Below are 25,789 nucleotides of genomic sequence, written 5' to 3' on the forward strand. Positions count from 1 at the left end.
CGCTAGCAGCAACGATGAAGCAGGCTCCTGGTGAAAGCGCTGTGGAACAACAGCAGTCCGTCCCTGTTCCTGGCCAAATAGTTACGTGTCCCGCGTTCTCAAACCAAGCGGGGCACTTTATCTCGACCCAGAGGCAGGGGGCGGGACGATGAGGGAGAGCAGCCCAGGTGACACGGGCTCGGGGTTTCCCTTGGGCTCCTGGGAAACGGAGTCCAGACCCCGTCGCTCGCAGCCCTCTGTCCCGATCCGCAGCAAGGTAGTCTTCAGCCCAGGTCCTAGGGCGACGCGGGACCCGCGAAGCGGGTTCCGCTAGCAGCAACGATGAAGCAGGCTCCTGGTGAAAGCGCTGTGGAACAACAGCAGTCCGTCCCTGGCCAAATAGTTACGTGTCCCGCGTTCTCAAACCAAGCGGGGCACTTTATCTCGACCCAGAGGCAGGGGGCGGGACGATGAGGGAGAGCAGCCCAGGTGACACGGGCTCGGGGTTTCCCTTGGGCTCCTGGGAAACGGAGTCCAGACCCCGTCGCTCGCAGCCCTCTGTCCCGATCCGCAGCAAGGTAGTCTTCAGCCCAGGTCCTAGGGCGACGCGGGACCCGCGAAGCGGGTTCCGCTAGCAGCAACGATGAAGCAGGCTCCTGGTGAAAGCGCTGTGGAACAACAGCAGTCCGTCCCTGTTCCTGGCCAAATAGTTACGTGTCCCGCGTTCTCAAACCAAGCGGGGCACTTTATCTCGACCCAGAGGCAGGGGGCGGGACGATGAGGGAGAGCAGCCCAGGTGACACGGGCTCGGGGTTTCCCTTGGGCTCCTGGGAAACGGAGTCCAGACCCCGTCGCTCGCAGCCCTCTGTCCCGATCCGCAGCAAGGTAGTCTTCAGCCCAGGTCCTAGGGCGACGCGGGACCCGCGAAGCGGGTTCCGCTAGCAGCAACGATGAAGCAGGCTCCTGGTGAAAGCGCTGTGGAACAACAGCAGTCCGTCCCTGTTCCTGGCCAAATAGTTACGTGTCCCGCGTTCTCAAACCAAGCGGGGCACTTTATCTCGACCCAGAGGCAGGGGGCGGGACGATGAGGGAGAGCAGCCCAGGTGACACGGGCTCGGGGTTTCCCTTGGGCTCCTGGGAAACGGAGTCCAGACCCCGTCGCTCGCAGCCCTCTGTCCCGATCCGCAGCAAGGTAGTCTTCAGCCCAGGTCCTAGGGCGACGCGGGACCCGCGAAGCGGGTTCCGCTAGCAGCAACGATGAATCAGGCTCCTGGTGAAAGCGCTGTGGAACAACAGCAGTCCGTCCCTGTTCCTGGCCAAATAGTTACGTGTCCCGCGTTCTCAAACCAAGCGGGGCACTTTATCTCGACCCAGAGGCAGGGGGCGGGACGATGAGGGAGAGCAGCCCAGGTGACACGGGCTCGGGGTTTCCCTTGGGCTCCTGGGAAACGGAGTCCAGACCCCGTCGCTCGCAGCCCTCTGTCCCGATCCGCAGCAAGGTAGTCTTCAGCCCAGGTCCTAGGGCGACGCGGGACCCGCGAAGCGGGTTCCGCTAGCAGCAACGATGAAGCAGGCTCCTGGTGAAAGCGCTGTGGAACAACAGCAGTCCGTCCCTGTTCCTGGCCAAATAGTTACGTGTCCCGCGTTCTCAAACCAAGCGGGGCACTTTATCTCGACCCAGAGGCAGGGGGCGGGACGATGAGGGAGAGCAGCCCAGGTGACACGGGCTCGGGGTTTCCCTTGGGCTCCTGGGAAACGGAGTCCAGACCCCGTCGCTCGCAGCCCTCTGTCCCGATCCGCAGCAAGGTAGTCTTCAGCCCAGGTCCTAGGGCGACGCGGGACCCGCGAAGCGGGTTCCGCTAGCAGCAACGATGAAGCAGGCTCCTGGTGAAAGCACTGTGGAACAACAGCAGTCCGTCCCTGTTCCTGGCCAAATAGTTACGTGTCCCGCGTTCTCAAACCAAGCGGGGCACTTTATCTCGACCCAGAGGCAGGGGGCGGGACGATGAGGGAGAGCAGCCCAGGTGACACGGGCTCGGGGTTTCCCTTGGGCTCCTGGGAAACGGAGTCCAGACCCCGTCGCTCGCAGCCCTCTGTCCCGATCCGCAGCAAGGTAGTCTTCAGCCCAGGTCCTAGGGCGACGCGGGACCCGCGAAGCGGGTTCCGCTAGCAGCAACGATGAAGCAGGCTCCTGGTGAAAGCGCTGTGGAACAACAGCAGTCCGTCCCTGTTCCTGGCCAAATAGTTACGTGTCCCGCGTTCTCAAACCAAGCGGGGCACTTTATCTCGACCCAGAGGCAGGGGGCGGGACGATGAGGGAGAGCAGCCCAGGTGACACGGGCTCGGGGTTTCCCTTGGGCTCCTGGGAAACGGAGTCCAGACCCCGTCGCTCGCAGCCCTCTGTCCCGATCCGCAGCAAGGTAGTCTTCAGCCCAGGTCCTAGGGCGACGCGGGACCCGCGAAGCGGGTTCCGCTAGCAGCAACGATGAAGCAGGCTCCTGGTGAAAGCGCTGTGGAACAACAGCAGTCCGTCCCTGTTCCTGGCCAAATAGTTACGTGTCCCGCGTTCTCAAACCAAGCGGGGCACTTTATCTCGACCCAGAGGCAGGGGGCGGGACGATGAGGGAGAGCAGCCCAGGTGACACGGGCTCGGGGTTTCCCTTGGGCTCCTGGGAAACGGAGTCCAGACCCCGTCGCTCGCAGCCCTCTGTCCCGATCCGCAGCAAGGTAGTCTTCAGCCCAGGTCCTAGGGCGACGCGGGACCCGCGAAGCGGGTTCCGCTAGCAGCAACGATGAAGCAGGCTCCTGGTGAAAGCGCTGTGGAACAACAGCAGTCCGTCCCTGTTCCTGGCCAAATAGTTACGTGTCCCGCGTTCTCAAACCAAGCGGGGCACTTTATCTCGACCCAGAGGCAGGGGGCGGGACGATGAGGGAGAGCAGCCCAGGTGACACGGGCTCGGGGTTTCCCTTGGGCTCCTGGGAAACGGAGTCCAGACCCCGTCGCTCGCAGCCCTCTGTCCCGATCCGCAGCAAGGTACTCTTCAGCCCAGGTCCTAGGGCGACGCGGGACCCGCGAAGCGGGTTCCGCTAGCAGCAACGATGAAGCAGGCTCCTGGTGAAAGCGCTGTGGAACAACAGCAGTCCGTCCCTGTTCCTGGCCAAATAGTTACGTGTCCCGCGTTCTCAAACCAAGCGGGGCACTTTATCTCGACCCAGAGGCAGGGGGCGGGACGATGAGGGAGAGCAGCCCAGGTGACACGGGCTCGGGGTTTCCCTTGGGCTCCTGGGAAACGGAGTCCAGACCCCGTCGCTCGCAGCCCTCTGTCCCGATCCGCAGCAAGGTAGTCTTCAGCCCAGGTCCTAGGGCGACGCGGGACCCGCGAAGCGGGTTCCGCTAGCAGCAACGATGAAGCAGGCTCCTGGTGAAAGCGCTGTGGAACAACAGCAGTCCGTCCCTGTTCCTGGCCAAATAGTTACGTGTCCCGCGTTCTCAAACCAAGCGGGGCACTTTATCTCGACCCAGAGGCAGGGGGCGGGACGATGAGGGAGAGCAGCCCAGGTGACACGGGCTCGGGGTTTCCCTTGGGCTCCTGGGAAACGGAGTCCAGACCCCGTCGCTCGCAGCCCTCTGTCCCGATCCGCAGCAAGGTAGTCTTCAGCCCAGGTCCTAGGGCGACGCGGGACCCGCGAAGCAGGTTCCGCTAGCAGCAACGATGAAGCAGGCTCCTGGTGAAAGCGCTGTTGAACAACAGCAGTCCGTCCCTGTTCCTGGCCAAATAGTTACGTGTCCCGCGTTCTCAAACCAAGCGGGGCACTTTATCTCGACCCAGAGGCAGGGGGCGGGACGATGAGGGAGAGCAGCCCAGGTGACACGGGCTCGGGGTTTCCCTTGGGCTCCTGGGAAACGGAGTCCAGACCCCGTTGCTCGCAGCCCTCTGTCCCGATCCGCAGCAAGGTAGTCTTCAGCCCAGGTCCTAGGGCGACGCGGGACCCGCGAAGCGGGTTCCGCTAGCAGCAACGATGAATCAGGCTCCTGGTGAAAGCGCTGTGGAACAACAGCAGTCCGTCCCTGTTCCTGGCCAAATAGTTACGTGTCCCGCGTTCTCAAACCAAGCGGGGCACTTTATCTCGACCCAGAGGCAGGGGGCGGGACGATGAGGGAGAGCAGCCCAGGTGGCACGGGCTCGGGGTTTCCCTTGGGCTCCTGGGAAACGGAGTCCAGACCCCGTCGCTCGCAGCCCTCTGTCCCGATCCGCAGCAAGGTAGTCTTCAGCCCAGGTCCTAGGGCGACGCGGGACCCGCGAAGCGGGTTCCGCTAGCAGCAACGATGAAGCAGGCTCCTGGTGAAAGCGCTGTGGAACAACAGCAGTCCGTCCCTGTTCCTGGCCAAATAGTTACGTGTCCCGCGTTCTCAAACCAAGCGGGGCACTTTATCTCGACCCAGAGGCAGGGGGCGGGACGATGAGGGAGAGCAGCCCAGGTGACACGGGCTCGGGGTTTCCCTTGGGCTCCTGGGAAACGGAGTCCAGACCCCGTCGCTCGCAGCCCTCTGTCCCGATCCGCAGCAAGGTAGTCTTCAGCCCAGGTCCTAGGGCGACGCGGGACCCGCGAAGCAGGTTCCGCTAGCAGCAACGATGAAGCAGGCTCCTGGTGAAAGCGCTGTTGAACAACAGCAGTCCGTCCCTGTTCCTGGCCAAATAGTTACGTGTCCCGCGTTCTCAAACCAAGCGGGGCACTTTATCTCGACCCAGAGGCAGGGGGCGGGACGATGAGGGAGAGCAGCCCAGGTGACACGGGCTCGGGGTTTCCCTTGGGCTCCTGGGAAACGGAGTCCAGACCCCGTCGCTCGCAGCCCTCTGTCCCGATCCGCAGCAAGGTAGTCTTCAGCCCAGGTCCTAGGGCGACGCGGGACCCGCGAAGCGGGTTCCGCTAGCAGCAACGATGAATCAGGCTCCTGGTGAAAGCGCTGTGGAACAACAGCAGTCCGTCCCTGTTCCTGGCCAAATAGTTACGTGTCCCGCGTTCTCAAACCAAGCGGGGCACTTTATCTCGACCCAGAGGCAGGGGGCGGGACGATGAGGGAGAGCAGCCCAGGTGACACGGGCTCGGGGTTTCCCTTGGGCTCCTGGGAAACGGAGTCCAGACCCCGTCGCTCGCAGCCCTCTGTCCCGATCCGCAGCAAGGTAGTCTTCAGCCCAGGTCCTAGGGCGACGCGGGACCCGCGAAGCGGGTTCCGCTAGCAGCAACGATGAAGCAGGCTCCTGGTGAAAGCGCTGTGGAACAACAGCAGTCCGTCCCTGTTCCTGGCCAAATAGTTACGTGTCCTCACTTTCTCCTCCCTGGTTCAATCATGGATGAATCAGATGATTCTACTTAACAATAAACCCATCATTGTCGACAGCGCAAAATCCCTTGGTGTCATAGTCGACAAAAAACTCAATCTAACCCCCCACACAAATTCCATTGCAAAGTCTGCTCGATACCAACTGAGCCTTCTTTGGGGAATTCGTCGCTTTTTCCAGGAGCAGGACCTTAACACCCTAGTCCAATCGCAGGTCCTCTCCAGACTGGACTACTGCAATTCACTTCTTACTAGCCTCCCCAAATCCCACCTGTCCCTCCTTAAATCTGTTCTTCATTCAGCAGCTTCATTCATTTATGGGGCTAAAAGAAGCGACCACATCACACCCTTGTTGTCCACCCTCCGCTGGCTTCCCATCGAGGCAAGATCCATCTACAAGACTGCCTGTATCACCACAAAGCCTTGCACTCCTCCTCTCCTCGCTACCTGGCGAATAAACTGAAACTCTCTGGAGGCTCTAGACCATCACGAAATGCGGAAAATCGACTGCTTGAACCTCCCACTTTCAAGAAGGAAAGATCAATGGCCCAATCCTTTTCAGGCAACGCAGTGAGAATCTGGAACTCACTTCCGCCTCAGCTCCGGATCACCACCTCCTCCCAGGCCTTCAAAACTGACCTCAAAGTTCTCCTCCTTCAAAGACACCTCCTAATATAATGCCCGCCCTCTCTATTATCTGAAGGAGGACCTTCCATTATAGGAATTTCTATTCTCCATGACTATGGAAGTGTCTTCCCAGTGTGTTCTTGTGGTTTGAGGGTCTGCCATTTATTGCAATATTATCCTTCTACCTGTGTTTGGTACTCGTTTTTAACATGCACACGTCGCTTTTCTCTTGTATCACACTGTTTGCTGCCTCTTACATTTTGTTTGCTTTCGATACTTGCACAAGTGCCACCATTGCCTACGTAACGTTTGTTCTTGTGTTTGAGTGTCCTCCATTTATTGAAGTATTATACCTCTACTTGTACTTTGTACGCTTTTGTAACTTGCACACATGTCACCTTTTTCCTTCTGTAATGCACCGTTTGCTACCTCTTGTATTTTGTTGGTTCACGATTGTCACTTTTACCTCATGTAACTTAACGTTTGCGTTTGTAATTTGTTCACTTGTAATTTTCTCCTCATGTATCAGTACTGGTCCTCCTATTGTGAAGCGCTCTGACACCTTCGGGTAAAGTCCGCCCTATATAAAAACGCATTAAATAAATACATACATCTGCGCGCTCTAATATTGCGAGCCGTGACTACTCGAAGCCTGTTTATTTATTCCCCGTCCACATGAGCCTAGATCTGTGAACTCAATTATACTGTCCTGTCTCAATTTGTTAGAATTCCCTGAATGGAATTTAGTAGGAATATAAGTACAATTAAAAAAAAACACTAAGACAGAGCTAACATGGTTTTCTAAGGCAAACTTAGTCGTTATCGACCTCTGCTCCGTGTCAGTTTCCCTAAAGCGCGCCTCGGACGCGGCCGTGCGCGCCCCGTGGACCAGCATTGGCGCCACCAGTGCTTTCATGTGCCTTTGTCCTTTTCATCATAACTTCCGATCCTTTTCACACATTTTTTACTCTTTTGTCATCACTAAACTTCATTCATTTTTTACCAACAGGATTTTTGTGTGTTTTATTTGCTTAATTTCTTGAATGTAATGTTGTTTTATGGGTGCTAAAATACTTTGCCACGTCTTTCTCTGAGAAAAGCCGTAGGCCCGCACCTTCCAGGGGAACCTGCTGTTTACTTCTGTTACTAGGTTACTTAGCTTTGTAGGAACGCAGACCCACTACTTAAAATCCAGTTTCTCAAACAGCCTGTTAAATATATCACTCTCGAGTCGGGGACGGTGTGGGATAAAAAACATAGATCATGCAGGCTTCAAAATACAAGTGTCCCCGACAGTGAAATCCGTGCAGTTTTGAACTCGGAAAGGCGGGCTGTATGTATGGTGCTTTGCAAGGTGTGGGAGTCTGCATGGATCTGGGCTTGCTACAGGCAATGTTTGAAGCTCCCACCCGACACACCTCACTACACGCGCTGTCTTTCAGCCTGGAGGGGCTGCTGCCTCCTCCCACCATGGAGACCCCTGTGAGTAGACACACGACACAAACCATCGCAATGCGATTGCGAAACTCTGCTTTATGAAAACAGGTCCAAAAAAAGAGTATATTGAACCGGGGCAGGGGGCCCTGACGTCACGGACGCACGGCCCCTGCCTATGTCAACATTTACCATAAAGACACATTTGGTGGGGCGCACTGGACAGCTGCGATATTATGATGACTATACCCCACAGATGACGGCACCTCTGAATGCAAAGTGTCCGTGATTGTTAAACATCTTTGAGCGCTGTCAGTCTATGGTGACGGTCGCAGTTCCTGCCGTTGCCGCGGTGCTCGGCTGGCTGCAGAGGGCTTCAATCTGTGAAACACACACTGTGGACAAGGTCATTGTCTTCCGTGATTTGGGGGTGCCGCCCGCCCTATTGTCCCAAGCCCCCGTGGGGTCCTCCAGTCCAGAGCCTAGGTGCTACTGGGTTCTAGCGCCTTGAAAGAGTACAGCGCCTTCAGGAGCCGGAGGGCGCTAGGACCTGGGGGACAGAGGCTTGGAGGCGGCGCTAGGACCCAGGGGCTCCTTGGAGCAAAACATGCCGAGTCACCCTAAGCTTGCATGCCTGTGAGAGCAGGCAGAGCCGGGGTCCTGTTGTGAGTGCTGCTGAGCCCTGCCTGCTGCTGCTGCACCCGTGAGTGACTGCCTCCTGGTACGTCCGGTGGTCCCCCCTGCCCCCTGGTGAGGGTCCCTCCATGCCCGGCTCTCTGAGGGGTGCTCTTCTTAAGCGCATAGAGGTGCAAGGCCAGGGAGTGCCCCCTGGCGCTGAGCCCTGCCGCTGCTGCACCTCTGACTGCCTCCAGGTAAGTGCGCAGCCCCCCTTCCTTCAGGTGAGAGTCCCTCCATGCCCGGCTCTCTGAGGGGTGCTCTTCTAAAGCGCACAGAGGTGCAAGGCCAGGGAGGGAGCCCTGCCGCTACACCCCTGACTGACTGACTGCATCCAGGTAAGTGCGCAGCCCCCATTCCTTCTGGTGAGGCCCCCTCCATGCACTGTTCCCAGAGGGGTCCTCGACCACGGCGCACAGAGGTGCAAGAAGGGAGCCCTGGGGCTGAGCCATGCCGCTGCTGCACCCCTGACTGACTGCATCCAGGGAGGCACCCCACCCCCCCCCCCCCTTCATTCTTGTGAGGGTCCCTCCATGCACTGGTTTCTGGGGGTGCTGGGCAGGTGCAGGGTCAGGGTGGGAGCCCTGGCGAGGGCAGAGGCGCACCGACTGCCTTTGTGAGAGCGGCCGTGCTACATGTAGCTCACAGGTGCAAGATCACACCAGGCGTCACTCGTGGTGGCCGTGACGCTGCATCTTTCTGTTGTGTAACGCTCAGCCCTTGAACCCGAGGGAAGTGGCGGATTCGGTCACTAGAGGGGGATGATGGTCTGTGAATAGCTGAAGCCCCGTGTTCGGAGGTCAGCATGAACTGTGAAGGTCTGTAGATCAGTCAAAAGTGCTTTGTCAGAATGTGAGCCCCTTGGGGCAGGACTGACGTGCGCTGGCCCGGCTGAGCTGTGCAGGAGGCTCCGGCCAGGATTGAGGTGCATTGGTGGAGCTGTGAGTCAAAAGTCAGGACTGAGGTGCATTTGCTGACCGTGTGTTAGTGACAGATCAGTGAGACTGAGGTGCCTTGCCAGAGCTGTAGATGTCTCAGGTCAGGGCTCAGGTGCATCAGCTGAACCATGTGAGAGTCACAGGTGAAGACTGAGGTGCATTGGCTGAACTGTGAGAGTCACAGGTCGGAAACTAGGTGCTTTGGTGGAGCTAAGAGTCACATGTGAGGACTGAGGTGCATTGGCTAAACCATGTGAGAGTCAGGACAAGACCGAGGTGCATTGGCTGAACCATGTGAGAGTCAGGCGAGAAGTGAAGTGCATTGGCTGAACTGTGGGAGTGTCATGTCAGGACTGAGGTGCATCGGCTGAACTATGAGAGTCAGGACAAGACTGAGGTGCATTGGCTGAGCCATGTGAGAGTCACAGTCGAGAAGTGAGGTGCATTGGGTCAGCTCCTATGGAACCTCTAGTTATGTTATGTTATGTTATGTTAGTGCTTTTTGTATTGCGCACGGCTGCTCCAGTGAAGGAGTGTCCCGGCGCACCGACAAGGTGGCGAACAAGTCTGCGCTAAGGGCTTTGAGCATTGGCTGAGCTGTCAGATTAAGGTGATTCTTGGGTGAGGCGAGGGCTGAGGTACTTTGACAGAGCTGTCAGGCTTTTGTGACCTTTGTTACTGGCCATGTGCACAGCTTGTCGTCGCTGTCTTTTGTTAGGTGATGTCTTCTCGGTGCTTTAGTGCTCGTATTTTATTCTGTAGTCTGTCTGTCTGAGATTATGTTTTTGTATCTCTTCTGTTAGTTACACACATTTTTAATCGGCTCTTTGTAATCGGGCCTTGTCATGCCATTGCTGTTCCATTTCTTTATTCTGTGGTGCGTGATGTCTTCGAGGCGCTCCAGTTTTACTGTGTTGTGCCATTGTTATATCCTGCTCTTCCTCTCTCTTTGTCCCTCCTTAGTGTTAGTGTCTGCTTGTCTATGTCATGTCTCTGTGATGTCATCCAGGATTCTACCTGTTGCTGTTCAAGGGATTTATCAGTTACCTGGAGGCTGAGCAGGAAGTTATCTGCTCCCGGTGGGGTTTCTTACCATATTACATTCCTACTTGAATGCTGTACCTGACTATCTAATCCCAAGAATAAATTTACTACATGAACATTACAACAAGGACTCTTCATCTTATTTTACTGAATTTAACAGCCATCCATCCACTTGCAGTGCTAACGCTTTCCTGCCAGTTGTATATTTCTTATTGTGTCACTTGTGACCCGCCGTCTTCACGCTCCACTTGTGTTGCCTACTTTGGATTGTGATGCCCTCACAGTGTGTTGCAGCCGCTGTGGGCACTGTGCCCTCTGCCCCCAGTTGTCTCCACGATGCTCTTGTGCCAGTTGTAGATGTTGCTCCGTACCACGTGTTGCCGGGTTTCGTAACGTGTTATATATTGTGTCGCGTGTGACGTGGTGTGCTCATGCGGTGCAGGTTGTACACTTTCGTGTCTCGCCCCCGTCGTTGTGTCTCAGGATGCTCCTATTCATGTTTTCGAGGTGTTCCTAGCGATGTTTTAGCAGTTACATGTTAAAGCGCTCTCTTCCAGGAAGGGGAGGCGGGGAGGCTGGGGGGCGGGGAGGGGAGGGGGGGATCACTCCCTGAAGTTGTTGAACAGGGTGCAGTCAGAGGGCCAGAGACGCACCTAACTCCTCACCCCCTCTGACTCTGCCCTGGCCAGTAACCGCCTGTAAGCGCCCTCAACCTTGGATCATATTTATTTCATAACAATTTATAACAAAAGTACCAGTGCACATCCCTTCTAGTTGCTATTATCCAAATGGCATCTAGCCACGGCAATCCCCAAAAATTTTTCCCTCTCCTTGTAGTCCTCAAAAAGACATGCACAATGTTCGTTATTATTCAATGTCCATTTATTAATGATTTCTTTCTTTTGCCACACCGTCACAGCCAACGCGCGTTTCGCCCTCCGCTGGCTTTTTCAAGGCAAGAATGTAGTATGGTGAGCAAAATATATTTGCAGAGGTCAGATTATTATGTAGCCTGTTGAGCATTGATCCTTTCGGCCTTTTATTTTATGCACCGTAGGTTAAGCGTGTTGAACATTTGTCGATGATCCTTTCTTTAGTTAATGAACCGGTTATTGCACACTACATGGAGCCTTGATACGTTCCATCGCCATGGCGTGTTACTACGGCGTTCGTGCGGAGTCCTTTCTTCAATGTTCACCTTAGCAGTTTGTAGATGTGCTGATCAAACAAAGCAAATCCACCGTTTGTTCGTTGTTGTTTATTTCATAACAAGTTTAGGGTGGTATTTACAAATTGGTGGGTTTGTTAGAGAGTGTGTTTTCTGGGACTCCAAGTGGGAGTGCGCAAAGCATGGCGGGGAGTGGGTGGCAGGCATTTCTCTTTTTTGATGGTGGTGGAGGTAGTTTATTTTTGTTGTTTTTTTACATGTTAAATATGGTTCCCTCCTTGGTAGTCACCTGCCTCTGTGTACATATTGGAAGCGGGGGCAGATGATGGGGGCGGGGAGGGCATATCCAACATAACATTTCAGATGGATCAAATGTGAATAACCAGATTATTTCACCCCAGAGTTCTGAGTGACATCACAGCAGGGCTTTGTGTGTGTGGGGGAGGGGGCGAGGGGGATGGTATGTGGGGGTCTGAGCCCCATTCATTTTTTTAGGGGGGGCCTCAAAAGGGGGCTCTATTTTCTGGCCTCAAAGGTAGGGTGACCAGACGTCCCGGGTTTTTCTTTGGTGTTACTAGTGTGGGTAACATGTCTTGATAGTGAAATACTGCCAATTTCGTTTTTCACTATTGAAAGGCTATCTTGCCCATAGGATGACATGGGGAATGCTGTGTAACATGTTTACCTGCATATCTTCCCATAACGGCAAGATAGACATATGGAATCTGGTATCCCTGAACTCAGACTTTAATAACACATCCTTTAGTGAAGATGGTTTTTAAATTCTAAGTTTGGAAATAGCACTTTTAGAAAGTGGCTATTTTCCAGTTTGTGAGTGACATGGGCTGGGGGCGGCTCCAGGAGGCTGGCTGAGTCAGCACAAGGCTGAATAGACCTATCTGCATGTCCTCTACATGGAGATGGGTGCACTCTGCCAGTGCACCTCTTCTTCCTTTGTGAGTGATTGCCAGGGCCATCAGACACACTGCAGGAGGTGGAGCCAGCATTGTGGCGGGCAGGCACAGCCCTATTGAGACCCAGGTGCTACTCCTCCTACCACTCTGGTGTGGTGTGAGTTGGCTGGCAAAAGGTAGAAGGTCTGCTGAAGAAAAATTGTTGTGAGAAACTCCGACACAGTGAATATCTTCAAGGGTTTGGGGAAATCCTGCAATAGATTTCTAAGTAATGTAAATCATTTTTACATGTTTTAAAGTGTTTGGAATTTTATGGCTTATACTTAATAAATATACCTTTTTGCCTATTTTATTATCCTTTGCTGGATGCGACATCATGAATTTCTTAAGCACACAATGCTAGTTATCTTGATTTAGACCACGCCCCTACTCGGATAGGCCACACCCCTTTAAGAAATGTACCACACCCCTTTTAGAGCACCACCAGCCCCCCCCCCCACTTAAAGCCCTGCATCACAGACAACTCAAGTTTCACTCACGCCGCCTATGTGCTGTCCCTCAGGGCACCTCTGTGCATAAGATCCCCACCCTTCCGTTGCCCATCTATAGTGCTGTATGTTGATGATGCCATGCTTATTTCAGGAAAGGTGTTGTGTTTGTAGGTGATTTTACCTGAGCAAAAATTCTGGTCTGCTGGGATTAAAAGAGCTGTGTTCAAGAGAGAACGGTTTTCTCTCCTGATCTTCTCATAGGAACTATGGCAGGTGCTCCACCAGCTAAAATGAGGACACACTTTCTGTGAAGTCACACATATATTCACTAGCCATATAAGAAACTAGTCTGATAAACTGACTAACACATGTGCCTCCTACAGGACCATCAGTCTGTTGATTGATTCTTCAGGGTTTTACTGCGGCTTTACCATAGTGCTCTAATGACCAACTAGAGCGCTAACATTCTACTTTCAGGACAAACATGGGGTACACCTGACCGCCATGTTGATGGAATCAAAGCTGTAGATCTGAAAACATTTCTTCCTGAGAAGTAAATGAAGACGTTAGGGGTTTTATGCTGTTGAAATAATAGATATTGCTCTAGATAAAGCTGCAGAACGCTGAACTGAGACACATATCTATAGATTCTCAAATATCATTCTCATTCATGTCAGAAAGTACGTTTGGCATGCAGAGTGAAATATGTACTTTCAACAGCGGCAGCAGCAGTCTGTTGGTTCACTACCCACTGTAACTTCTCTGTAGACTTCTAATGAACAGCTGGAGTGCGTTTTCTGTTAATGGCTAAATGGACGCCATGTTGCTTAAACAGAGCTGTTCAATCTAAAGGCTTTCCTGTGGAGCAGGCTGAAGTAAATGAGCCTTCAAGTATTAATGCAGATATGAAACTAGCTGGTTCAAAAAACTGAGCAGAAGTATGGATTTTTAGTCATAATACATTTTTAAAGGGCTTGAAAGAGTTGATAAGAGACAATGCAAACCATAGGCGCAACAACCCCTGTCCACATCTGTTTCCTCCTGATTTACTAATACTAAATCAGGAGTTGGATACACTGTTTCTTACTGAAACGTGGTTATCTGACTACTCTGATGCGGACATCGTCACTGCCCTCCCCCCGGGCTATCTGTGTCAAACTTTTCATAGACCCAGAGGGAGAGGTGGGGGATTGGCCCTAATCCATAGACAACAATTCATCTGTAGAACCTCTGAGGCTCACATTGATGACTGCGAGGGATGCAAATTCTCTATTCAAACCTCCCCGGCCCACACCCTGTCGGGACTTCTGATATATCGCCCCCCAGGTACCCCTGGGAAATTTCTTAACGCCATCACTGAAGCGGTTGCACAACTAGCCTCTTCTGCTTCTAACTTTCTTATAGTGGGCGATCTAAATCTGCATTTCATGGACCCCACCGATCGAACAGCGGTCGAGCTCCTTCAAGACCTGTCGTCTTTTAATATTCGTTTGATTAATAATGAGCCTACCCACGATAAAGGACACCTGCTGGACCCAGTCCTCACCAATGTCACTAATATCACCACAGGCCCACCCCTGACTCTACCATGGACCGACCATTTCCTAGTCCCGATCTCCTGGGATGTCCCCATTAAGACCCCTCAAACTAGGAAATCTCAAGTCACTGATAGACGGTGGCACAAACTTGTAGCTACAGAATGGGCCACCACTCTTTCACACTCCATTCCTGAGCTTTCCTCCGAGCCCAATATGGCTAATGAACAGTTTAACACCTGGATTACTTCCTCACTTGACAAATTAATCCCTAAAAAGGTCACTCTTAAACACACCAAAAGAGCGCCCTGTGCTCCATGGTATACCGCAGAACTCAAAGCTCTGCGCCAGGAGTGCAAGAGGGCCGAACGCATCTGGCGGAAAGATAAATCTATTACAAACAAAGGAGCGTATTCCACCTCCCTTGCAACTTATAAATCATCCATCCGCAAGGAAAAAACCATATTCTTTCAGCAAAGAATAGAAAAAGCAGTATGCTCGAGCAAGGAATCTTATGCTATTCTAAAAGAGCTACTGAAACCCCCAGCTCCTGAACCGACAAGCCCCCCAGACCCTACTGTGGATCAGGAAAAATGCCAACAGTTGGCTAACTTCTTTCAAGAAAAGATCCAAAAAATCCTTGCTTCAATCCCCCCCGCCAGTCCATGCGAAGATAGCGATCTTACGAACACCCAGACACTCAGTTGTCTCCCCTCCTGGGGTCAAGTAACCACCGAAGATGTGGAAAATACTCTAAATTCCATTAAAAGTGGATCTCCTAGAGACCCCGTCCCGCTTCGGACCCTGAAAGAGGTGACCCCCATCATTGTTCCCCCTCTTACCCACCTGATCAATGCCTCACTCCAACAGGGAATTGTTCCCCTGAACTGGAAGGCTGCAGTTGTGAAGGCTCTATTGAAGAAGCCTTCCCTTGATCCCGAAAACCTGGCCAATTTTAGGCCAATCTCCCTTCTCCCCGGGATAAGCAAGATTGCCGAAAAATTGGTTAATAAAAAACTGTCTCAGTTCCTGGAAGACAATAACAAATTAAAAAACTCTCAGACAGGTTTCCGGCCAGGGCAGGGCACTGACATCGCCCTCCTGGCGGCGGTAGAGGAGGCCAGGACACTCTTAGACGAGGGAGGATCAGTGGCAGTGATCCTCCTCGACCTGAGTGCGGCCTTCGATACCGTCAATCACCAACTCCTCATTAAACGGCTCGAAAGAGTCGGTGTGGTAGGTTCTGCCCTATCCTGGCTCTCATCCTTCTTGGACCAGCGTACTTTTCAGATTTGGGAAAACAACACCTGCTCCTCCGAAACTCCCCTCCAATGTGGTGTGCCTCAGGGCTCCTCCCTGAGCCCCACATTATTTAACATCTACATGTCCCCATTGGAGGAGGTTATCACCCCGTTCGGAGTGAGCGTCGTCAGCTATGCTGACGACACACAATTAGTGGTATCACTATCCCATCCCAATCGAAAACCAGCAGATCTACTTAACTGCCTTACGCAGGTTCAAAACTGGATGAACAGCTCAGCCTTGAAACTAAACGGAGCAAAGACAGATGTCCTTCTTCTTGGTCAGAAAGGAATCATTCTCCCCCCCAAATATCTGGCCTGATTGTTTGGGTCCCATTCCTGAACCAAAACAAGAAGTAAAAAGCTTGGGTGTGTGGCTAGATACTACCTTGTCATTTTCCACACAAGCAAAAAAAGTAGCCGGGACATGCTTCGGCCTGCTGAAATCACTGAGAAAGATCCTGCCCCTTCTGCCACCCAACTCCCAAAAACTGCTTATACAAGGCCTGATAATTTCTAGGCTTGATTTCAGCAACGTGATATATCTGGGCGCCCCGGAAGCAACACTGAACAAACTTCAGAGAATCCAAAACATAGCCGCCCGGATTCTCACTAAGACCCCTGCCAGAGACTCGGCCAAACCAGCATTGAAACTCCTCCACTGGCTTCCTATAAGGGAGAGAGTTAAATTTAAGGCCTTGTGCCTAGCTCACAAATTATTACAAAATCAAGGCCCTCCCATTCTTAGAAAATTTATCAAACCCTATAAATCCTGCAGATCCCTCAGATCGGACACGGAGAATTTCATCAGCGCCCCTAGAATCAGGAAGGCACGCACAGGTGGAAGGCGGTTCACAGTCCATACCGCAAGCCTCTGGAATGCACTCCCCCGCGACCTGAGAATTGAACCACACTACCTCCGCTTCAGAAAGCGGTTGAAAACTTTTCTTTTTCCCCAATGATCCCTTCCCATCCGAACCACTGTATCCCCGCCCCATCCCTCACTCCCCCTCCTTCTGGCCCCCTTGTCAGGTTTAGGGTAGGGTTCTTAGCGCTGGGATACCTTCGGGTGACTACGCGCTCTACAAGAGTTTTTAATAATAATAATAATAATAATAATAATCAATCCACAGTGTTACTTAATACCGCATTAATTTAAAAAAAAGTAATATTTCGGTAATCCTAAAAGGTATTTTAATTTTCCAATGAAATGTCTTGCAGTAGATTTTTAGAGAGGAGGGAGACATTTGCCAACTGATTTAATGCTTGAAATTAATAGATTTGTGTTCTTGTGGGTAGTTGGTCCCTTGGAATGAGTTGTGCTTTGGACATGTAATTTTTTGACGTCTTTTGGTCAGTGGATCCATCTGCCTGCATGTTTTGTTCACTGTCTTCAAAATATTTTTTGTGAATTTAATATAGGGAAATAGAAAAAACACATTAGGAAAGTATATTTATTGTCTGTTTTCATTCTCCATCTTATAAATTACTTTACTCAACGGTAATTAATGATTTTTTTTGTTGTAAAAATAAATAACATCAGACAGTGAAAACTGTCATGGACTATACACTATGAGGAACAATTTAAATATATAAAACAAACAAAGGAAAATAAATGTTTTTGGGGACTCCTTTATATCTGGCACTTTTAATAGCAGAGATAAGAACCACTTTCCTGTGTATTGTCAGCCTTCTGCACAGAAAAGTGCATGGAGAGAGGTTGTGGCCTTACGGCCAGAGCTGCCTACTTTGGAGCTGGGGGAACCAGGGTCGAGACTTGACGTCGGCTCAACCTCCTGTGATTCTGGGCGATTCACTTAATCCCTTGTGCTTACAAAAAAGATGAACGTGTCCTTGTGTAACGTAACAGGTGCTCCTGCAAAGCGCTCTGATACCTTCACGCTATATAAATCAGAAAAACAAAACATGACTCTAAAGCTGCCTTCTTCAGCAGCATGAGCATCTACCAGTGCTGCCACATTCTGTGAGCTAGGTTAGCGTTCTAGTTCTTTATTAGCACTCTTTGATCTTCACTGGCAGCTATTGGAGGAGGACAGTGTGTTGGTGTGTGGGTTGATTCTCTAATGTGGCTTGTCTCAGGTAGTGCCGATGAATCTCCTTGGTAGTTATCAACCAGGTCAGAGTAGAGTATTTTAGTAGTGTTCTGCTCTCTAATTTACAGTTTTGTATTTTGCCGTGTCATTGGATGTCTTCGTTTTGCTCTTATGTCATTTGTACATTTTTGTGCCGTGTCCTTTGTCTTTATACATCTTTTTATACTCATATTCAACTTACAGGTTTCATTTTGCTCTTTGAAACGTGATCTATTCGTGGTGATAATGCACCAGTTGTAGACTGCTGTGCCCTCTCAGTAGATCCCTTAATGATGTTCCTGTGCCAGTTGTCTGTTTTTGTTCCATGCCCCTTTGTATGTTCTCTGTCGTCAGAGCAATTATGCTCCTGCTTAAGTTGAACATTCTGCTGTCCCCTCTGTAATGTGAAATGTCCCCTCTGTCGCCAGGTGTCTCCTTGATGGGCTTATTCAAGGTTTAGCTTTTATTGTCTGCATTGTGTTGTGATTACTGAAGCTTCTCTTGTGCCAGCTGTGGATGTTACCCTCTGTCGTTGGGTGTGTCTCCATGATGTGCTTGTTCAAGTTTTAGTTTCTCTTGTACAAATTGTGTTGTGTTTCCTGCTGTTTCCGTTGTGCCAGCTGTAGATGTTACCCTTTGTCGTTGGGTGTCTCTATGATGTAATTGTTCAAGTTTTAGTTTTTCTTGTCCGCGTTGTGTTGTGTTTCCTGAAGTTTCTGTTGTGCCAGCTGTGGATGTTACCCTCTATCTTTGGGTTTCTCCATGACTTACTTTTTTACGTATTTGAGTCCCCTATGCTCTCTGTGGTGTGATCCGTTCAAGCTTCTCTTCCTTGTGTTTCCTCACCAGGTCTTGTCCCGGGCTTGCAATGGGGATGCTCGGCAGCTACTGTGAGAACAATGCCTCTGTCTCTGCTGCCTGGGTCCAGCAGGGCTTTGCCCCTTGCTTCTTCTCCACCCTGGTGCCGTCCGTCCTGCTCAGCTTCTGCCTCCTACTGGGGGCGCTGCAATCCGCCTGCTACTCCCGCTATGGGCGCCTTATGGAACCGAAGTACATACCCCGCTCCAGGCTCTACAAGCTGCAGCTGCTGCTCACGGTGTTGCTCCTCATCCTGCCCCTGGGTGGCCTCGTCTGGCAGGTCGGTGGTGTCGGAGTCCTCTATGGCTACATGTTGACCTACTCCTTACTGACCATGGCCGGCTGGATCTTCACCCTCTACCTGCTGCACCTTGAGCGCACGCGCGTTCTGGCACAAGACCGGACGCGTGGCCATGGGATGGTTCTCCTGGTCTTCTGGGCACTTGCCTTTGCTGGAGAGAACTTGGCCTTTGTCTCCTGGAGCAGCCCCCTCTGGTGGTGGGGCCTGGAGGATGTGCCTCAGAAGGTAAGTCAGAAATCCACCTTGGCGTCTTTCTTAGCATTGATTATTACCAGTGGGATGCCATTCGTAATATGCTTTGGGGTGGTAAGATGAGGGAATACATGAAAACAGACCATCGGACAGATCAAGTTGAGAGCACCCATGGAGGGCGCTGTGTTGATAGAGGGTAGTTACTTTCTGATGCTTCAAGTAGTATTCCTTATATGTCTATTTTATTAATTGTGTTTTTTTAATATGTATATATGTATCCAAGCTAGAGCCATCAAGAACAACAGAGCGCTCTATACGGTACCATGAGGTCCAAAAAGTACATTTGTTTTGTAGACACAATGGTTCAGGTCTGGAAAATATACACTATATGGATTAAAAAGTAGGTGGCTAAATCTTAGCGCTGAAATGGAAGACAGTCAATGAGCTATAAAGTTGTTGAACCAAAACACAATAAAGTAAGGTGAGAAACAAATTCTGTTGATGAAAAGATGGTGCACCGGGGACGGAGTCAGAGTCATCAAATTAGTCCAGCAGTTTCCTTTATTGTAGAAAATGTCAAAAAAATGGACATCAGCCAACGCGTTTCGTTCCCTTGAGGGAACTTCATTAGGGCTTAAAATGTAATGTGAAGAATATTGTCTTTTCACTGATATGTAATCACTCAGAGGAAATAGCCTCTCTAGCATAAGTTCACAATAAACTGATCCAATCTCCTGACGGATCAGGTGGGAGTATATTTCTCCTTTCACAAACGTTGTAAATTTTTAGGGGATCCACCACAGTCAGGGTAAGTAGTATCCCAGTTAATATCCTTGATAGGAAAACTCTTGATAAGAAAAGTCTGTATTCCCCTTAAAGTTCCAATTCGGAAATTCCGAATTGGAACTTGCGGGGAATACAGAGTTTTCTTATCAAGGATATTTTAGAAATTTTCTTCCATAAAGGAATCTGCTGGACTCGTTGGATGACTCTGACTCCATCCCTGGCGCACCTTCTTTTCATCAACAGAATTTATTTCTCTGGATACAAGTTGAGCTTAACTGCGGCAAGCTCAGGAACTGGATGCACACAACACTTATTTTTTTTGGACAGGGATTGAGGTGCTGAATCTTGTTTTTTATAAAACATTGGTTCCCTATTTGTACTTACTGAGATCCTAATTCCGAAGAGGGTAAAAAGAAAGCTAGAGTAAGATAAATCTTTTGGAACAGGAAGCCTCTCCCGCTTCAAGCGGCATGCTTCATCATAGGCAATCTCTCCCCATCCAGGCCAGACAATACCACCTGGGCGGACTCGACATCCTAGTAGACCGGACATAGGGAGTTTTTAGATGAGATATTTCCTGGACAAACAGGGGTTCCAGATAAAAATAACAGTAGGTATAGGTAACTGGGTTTTCACCTTTAATAGTGGTAGACTCTGGTGCATCTAAAAACAACTATGTGATGGAGTGAGAGCGCAATGGCTTGAACCATCGTCCATGTGCCAACATGTTTCTGCCCTACTTCTATTAGTTTATAATGGTTAGGTGGCATTCGTCAGGGCCCTGAATCCCTAAACACCTGGCTTAATAAATATTAAAAACCATGCCCTGGAAAGTCCCGATTGATTCCTACCTGCTGCTCTCAGTACTTCTTCACACTCACTAAGGGGATGCCTGCTGTCCTGTCTGGAGCGAGACGATGTCCTCTGTACTCACACAATCATCAAGCGGCCCATCACACGGTACTACCTAAGGTACCATAGGTAGGGTCCCAAATAGGGAACCAGTGATTTATAAGAAAACTGACATAAAAGGTATCATATAGACATCATAGTCTTGTGTTTTGGTTCTATTGCCTTGGGAGACGTGTGGGGCCTCAAACTCCCCATCTCCATTTTGTGATTCGAGCTATAAAGCTGCTGGCCATGGAATCATGCCCGGTTTCCAGCCTGTGACTCGTGGGCGAGAGAAGCTCATTGGCCGCATGTACATGAGGCATGTACACCCTGGTGGAACTGCTGTTCCTTGATGTGCATGCTGTAACCACGTCCGAGTTATGGCGGTATTTAACAGTGCCTGTCTCCCGCTGGGGGTGCGACCTCAGAATATCTGGGATAGATTTCACGCAGTTCCGTGGAAGATTCTCCAGATTTACATGGTGCTTTCACACATAAGTGGAACCACCGCCGGAAATGGTGAAACACTGGCCTGCCTAAACCCAGCAGTTCATCTGATGCCATTTCTTGTGGTGTCACAACCACACAGTGGGGTTCCCAATGGCGTTGCTACCGCCAGCTCGTCGATCAGTTAGGCTGCCTTATAATGGGTGCGGGGCTCCAAGGTACACGGTTTGGATTTAGCCCCATTTTGGCAGAAACCCTGGTGCCATCTAGCATGAATGTGTGTTTGCATAGCATCCCCACAACCTGGGAATGGGGATTGCTACAGAGGGCTTGTGGAGCAGAGGTGGGGGAGGTACAGAGGAACAATACACAGAAGGTTCATTCTGAGTCTGTAGGTGGACTTGGCAGAAGAACTGGCTCTGCAGGTCATTGCCGCAACATCTTAAAGGCTCTTCTTCGAGATGAAGAGGGAGAGGGTGCCAGCACCGGATGTCTGAGGTTCGGTGTTACCGGATGTGTGAGGCTGGGTGTTACCGGACGTGTGAGGTTGGGTGTTACTGGACGTGTGAGGTTGGGTGTTACCGGACATGTGAGGTTGGGTGTTACTGGACATGTGAGGTTGGGTGATACCAGATGCGTGATGCTGGGTGGGGCGACTCTTTGAATCTCGGGGTGGGCAGACAGCACATGATGGTTCTGGGGGTGACTGTAGGTTCCTAGTCAGATGGAAAGAGATTTGGGCAGGTGCTTCATTAGCCAAGGCAAGCTCCAATGGAAGAGGCAGAGGCCAATAAATGTGACCCTATTTTGCCAGGAGGTCTCTGTAGGCTCCGTTGCAGTGACTTATTTGCTAATACACCACTACCGCCATGAGGATGTTGGATACGCCTTGAAGTTAATCGCAGGTGTATGTCGTATGGCATGGACGATCTGCAGAAAGTTCAGATATAGTTTGTCGATTTCCCTAATTCTTTTGTCTAGACATAAACAGAGAACAGCCTTTAATATCTGGAGCACACTGACCACCATGAAATAGACTGGGGGACAGCATTTTTCAGAGACCCCGTGCACTTGTGGTAATTCTGAAGAAACACATGTTTGTTGAATAATAGAAGCTAAGTTACAGGATGGGCTGTAATCAGTGGGTTTGTGTTAGTGACTGGGGAAGACGAAGGAGAGAAGCAGGTTTTTAAAGACTGTGGAAAAACAAGAGAGTGGGACATCTCTTAAAATGGCCTAGCAGAGGTTTGTGGTATTGAGTAAAAAAGAATGAAAGTGGAAGGAAATACAGCAGAGAGAGGTCTCACAAGGAACTATGAAGAGGACTAGAGAGGAACTGACAAAAAGACAAAAAAAACAAGGGATTAGCTTCGGGTGTGCATAGATACGAGGAAGAGATAACCAAAATGGTGGTGTGGTTCAAGGGGTCGCTAGGTTGGACCGGCACCATTCGGATGAGATGTGCAGCAACGGCAGATGGAAGATTGTAACGGGGGAGGTAGTGAGAGGCTGGAGACTTCGTCTTGGTAAAGCAGGTTTTATTTTTACATATAGCTTTTTGCGGCGAAAGGTCAGTCTTTCCCGGGCAAACTCAGGGGGATCCGTGGTGAGGCTGTCTTTGTGGTGTCTCTTCTCTTTTCGCAGTCGCCCTCCTGGCAGCTCCTTGGGACCCTCTCTCGACGTGGCCGTATAGAACAAAACAAACAGAAGGACCGTTACTCTCACGTCCTCATACTGTGTAAATCCTGAGGGGAAACGGGGAAGTGAGGGATACCGCTGACTGGTGCTGTATACTGCAGGCAATAGTGGAGGTTTTGTGGTGGGGAAAGAGTGAGGGGAAAGGAGGTAGACAAAGGGGAGAGGGGTTTCAGTATAGTTACACTATGTACACCTATGAACAACTGGCTGCACTGAGACTACAGTGCCTCCAGATCTATGGCGGAACTGAGCTCCTCCTCCCCGCCCACCTCGAAAGCTTCTGCCGTACCTGTGATAGCCACACTCCTCCCTCGGGAGTGTAGCACGGCAAAGCGTGAATCCATTGGCCTCCTGGCTCGTCTTCTTCTCCTCCTGGCTTGCGCCGTCCTTCGTTTTCGTCTTCTTCCACGCTCCTCGCTCCGTCTTCTCCAGTGTCGTCACACGCCGACTGGTGTTCTTCCTGGTCTTTACCTGCTGCCGTGAGATCGGCGTCACGCTGGGGTGGATCTTCGTTTGTGGTACACGCCCACTTAAAGGCACCGCTTTGACTTCTCTCCCTTTGCGGTAGTGGCTGCCACGGTTCCTGGTAGTCCTGAGGGGAAGGAGGGGAGGAATCGGTGAGCCACCATTCGTCTTGTGTGTCCACTCTCTCGTGACGGTGTACCTACTTACAAAGATCTACAGAAGTGGTGCAACACCAGCAGGGTGCAGCCAGTTGTGAGACTGGAGAATATATGAGGATTAGTGTTATAATGAGGACCAGAAGCAGGTAAGGAAGGAACACTTCTTTAATCGTCTTCTCACCACCAGAGGTTCCAGGCAGCTCTCTGGAGGGCACCGTGGAATGTTGGCAGCAGAGGAGGGGAAAGACCAATGGGAGGTGCAGGGGAGGGGGTACGGAACGTACCAAGAGGAACAGATTAAAACACACCTCCCTGCTTATGGCAAAGAAAGAAAGGGCGGCATAGAGGAAGAGGAGAAGAGAAAAGGGAGAGGAGGAAGCAAAGCGAAGAAGGGCAGGCATGAGATCAAAAGCATTAAATACAATAACAATGTGAATGATAAACCAGGCCTGCAAGGGAATGCAGAAAACCATTAACAGTGTCACTCACATAACACAATAGTCTCTGGTCCAGGCAGGTCAGCTTCTTGTTCTCAGAGATCTCCTGGGACCGAGAGCCTCTACCTCTCTCTCTGGATTACTACCGTTGCCGAGATCCCCCCCCCTTGTTTATGAATGAATTACACACTTGGTATAGCGCATGGCTACCCTAAGGCATCCCAGCGCTTTTGACCCATGGCAAATCACCGCCACTCATCGGATAAGGAAGGTCTTAAGTTGTTTCTGAGACACGAGGTGGGTTGGTTGGAGTCGGATGATTCTGTCCGTGCTCCATGTTTGGCCGTTATCAAGATGGACTACATTCTTCCCTACCCGTGAGATTCTGAACGGATCCGAAAATCTGGGCGCTTCATTCCTCCGTGCTTTGGGTAAGTCCACACGGATCCATTCCCCTTCTTTGAACATTTGGTTTTTTACATGTTTGGTCTGATCATATCTGACCTTGTATTTGTCTTTATGTTCTCCTAGCGATTTCGTTTTGATTTACCACACATGTGTAATTTCTTGGCAATACAGGCGGTGTGAGTTTTGTTTTTGTGGTTCTCCCTTTGAGAGAGGTGAATGGGGAATACCCAGTAACACTATTGGGAGAGGTGCAATAGGCCCAAACAGTGTCCATTAAAGCTGAACGTGCTGGTGTCCCCATTACTTCTACCCTCTGCAGACACTCTTTGAACAACCGGTTGATCCTCTCCACTAATCCTTTTGCACGGGGACAATACAATGCAGATTTGTGATGAGTGATGCCCCTGTGAGAGAGAAACTCTTTCATGCTGTCCGAAGTGAACTGCACTCCGATGTCTGTAATAAGGGTGTCAGGTAATCCCTCCTCAAAGAATATGTTTTCCAATTACTGTATGAGAACTCTTGTGTCGATTTGATGGACACATTTGTAGACCACCCAACGTGTGTGATAGTCCACTAGCACTAAAATGAAGTGTTCATTCAATGTTTTCAGGTTGAGTGGACCTATAATGTCCAAGGTTAATTTTGACCATGGTCGATCAGGCACTTCGATAGGAAAAAGAGGAGGCTTACAAGTTTGGTGAATTTTGTCACTGCGGCTACAGTCCAAACAATTTTTCACAACATTTTCAGTCATGGCATCCATGCCTGGCCACCAATATTACAATCTGATTTTATTCTTGCTTAGACTGCGCCCTAAATGTCCTACGTGTGCTAGTCCCACAATCTTCTCTCTCAAGTTCTCTGGTGGAATCACTTTTTCCCCTCTGCAAACCAAGTTTCCTTGTATATTTATTTCAAGTCTTACATCCCAGAACTTACACAAGGTTGTTGGAAAGTCACTTTTCTTTTAAGGCCAATCATTTTTGATGAACTCTTTGATAGAAGACATTTCTACATCTGCTTGCATACTATCGTCCAATTCCTCCTTATTCAAGCAGGTAAGTTGCAGTATCACATCGTCACATTCACAACTAACAGGACAGCCCCCTCTGATGGAGAACGTGATAAAAAGTCTGCAACCGTATATTGAGATCCCGGCATGTACTTTACACTAAAATTGTAGCCCTCAAGTCCCAAGATCCACCTAGCAATTCTGGGGGTGGTTTTATTTGCCCCCTTGGTAGTAAATGCAAACATTAGTGGTTTGTGGTTAGTCTTGACAGTAAATGGAATGCCCCACAACTATGGAGGCATAATTTCTTACAAATTTGGAATAATATTCGGATAGGAACAAAAATGATTTTAGGGGCTGCAGTGTCGCGAGTCACTTCCACTAGGTCCATTTTGGGATTAATACCATCTTGCGAGATGGTGTGCCCAAGGTACTCAACTGATCCCACTACAATACGACATTTCTCTTTTTTTAGAGTGAGCCCAGCTTTTTCCAAGTTGGTCAACACCATTCTGAGGGTGGCATTACGTTCCTCCAGATCCTTCCCGTAGATTAGTATATCATCTTGAAACCGAGAGTTCTGGGAAGGT

General features: G+C 50.5%; 1 protein-coding gene across 6 annotated transcripts in view; it reads left to right on the top strand.

Moving 5' to 3' along the window:
• Positions 1-25,789, top strand: part of ABCB6 (ATP binding cassette subfamily B member 6 (LAN blood group)) — a 268,844-nt gene that overhangs the window by 84,461 nt on the left and 158,594 nt on the right. For 2 of the 6 annotated variants that reach the window (XM_086954420.1, XM_086954421.1), the window contains exon 3: positions 18,390-18,924. In XM_086954420.1, the coding sequence (XP_086810546.1) occupies positions 18,409-18,924 (516 nt within the window). In that variant the 5' untranslated portion in view covers positions 18,390-18,408. Of the gene's footprint in view, positions 1-7,974; positions 8,254-8,940; positions 8,998-18,389; positions 18,925-25,789 lie in introns of those variants that run through there. The other 4 variants (XM_086954415.1, XM_086954419.1, XM_086954418.1 and 1 more) reach the window with 4 other exon arrangements.

The sequence above is a fragment of the Lissotriton vulgaris genome, chromosome 2_1 (genome assembly GCF_964263255.1).
Source record: "Lissotriton vulgaris chromosome 2_1, aLisVul1.2, whole genome shotgun sequence".
NCBI lineage: Eukaryota > Metazoa > Chordata > Amphibia > Caudata > Salamandridae > Lissotriton > Lissotriton vulgaris.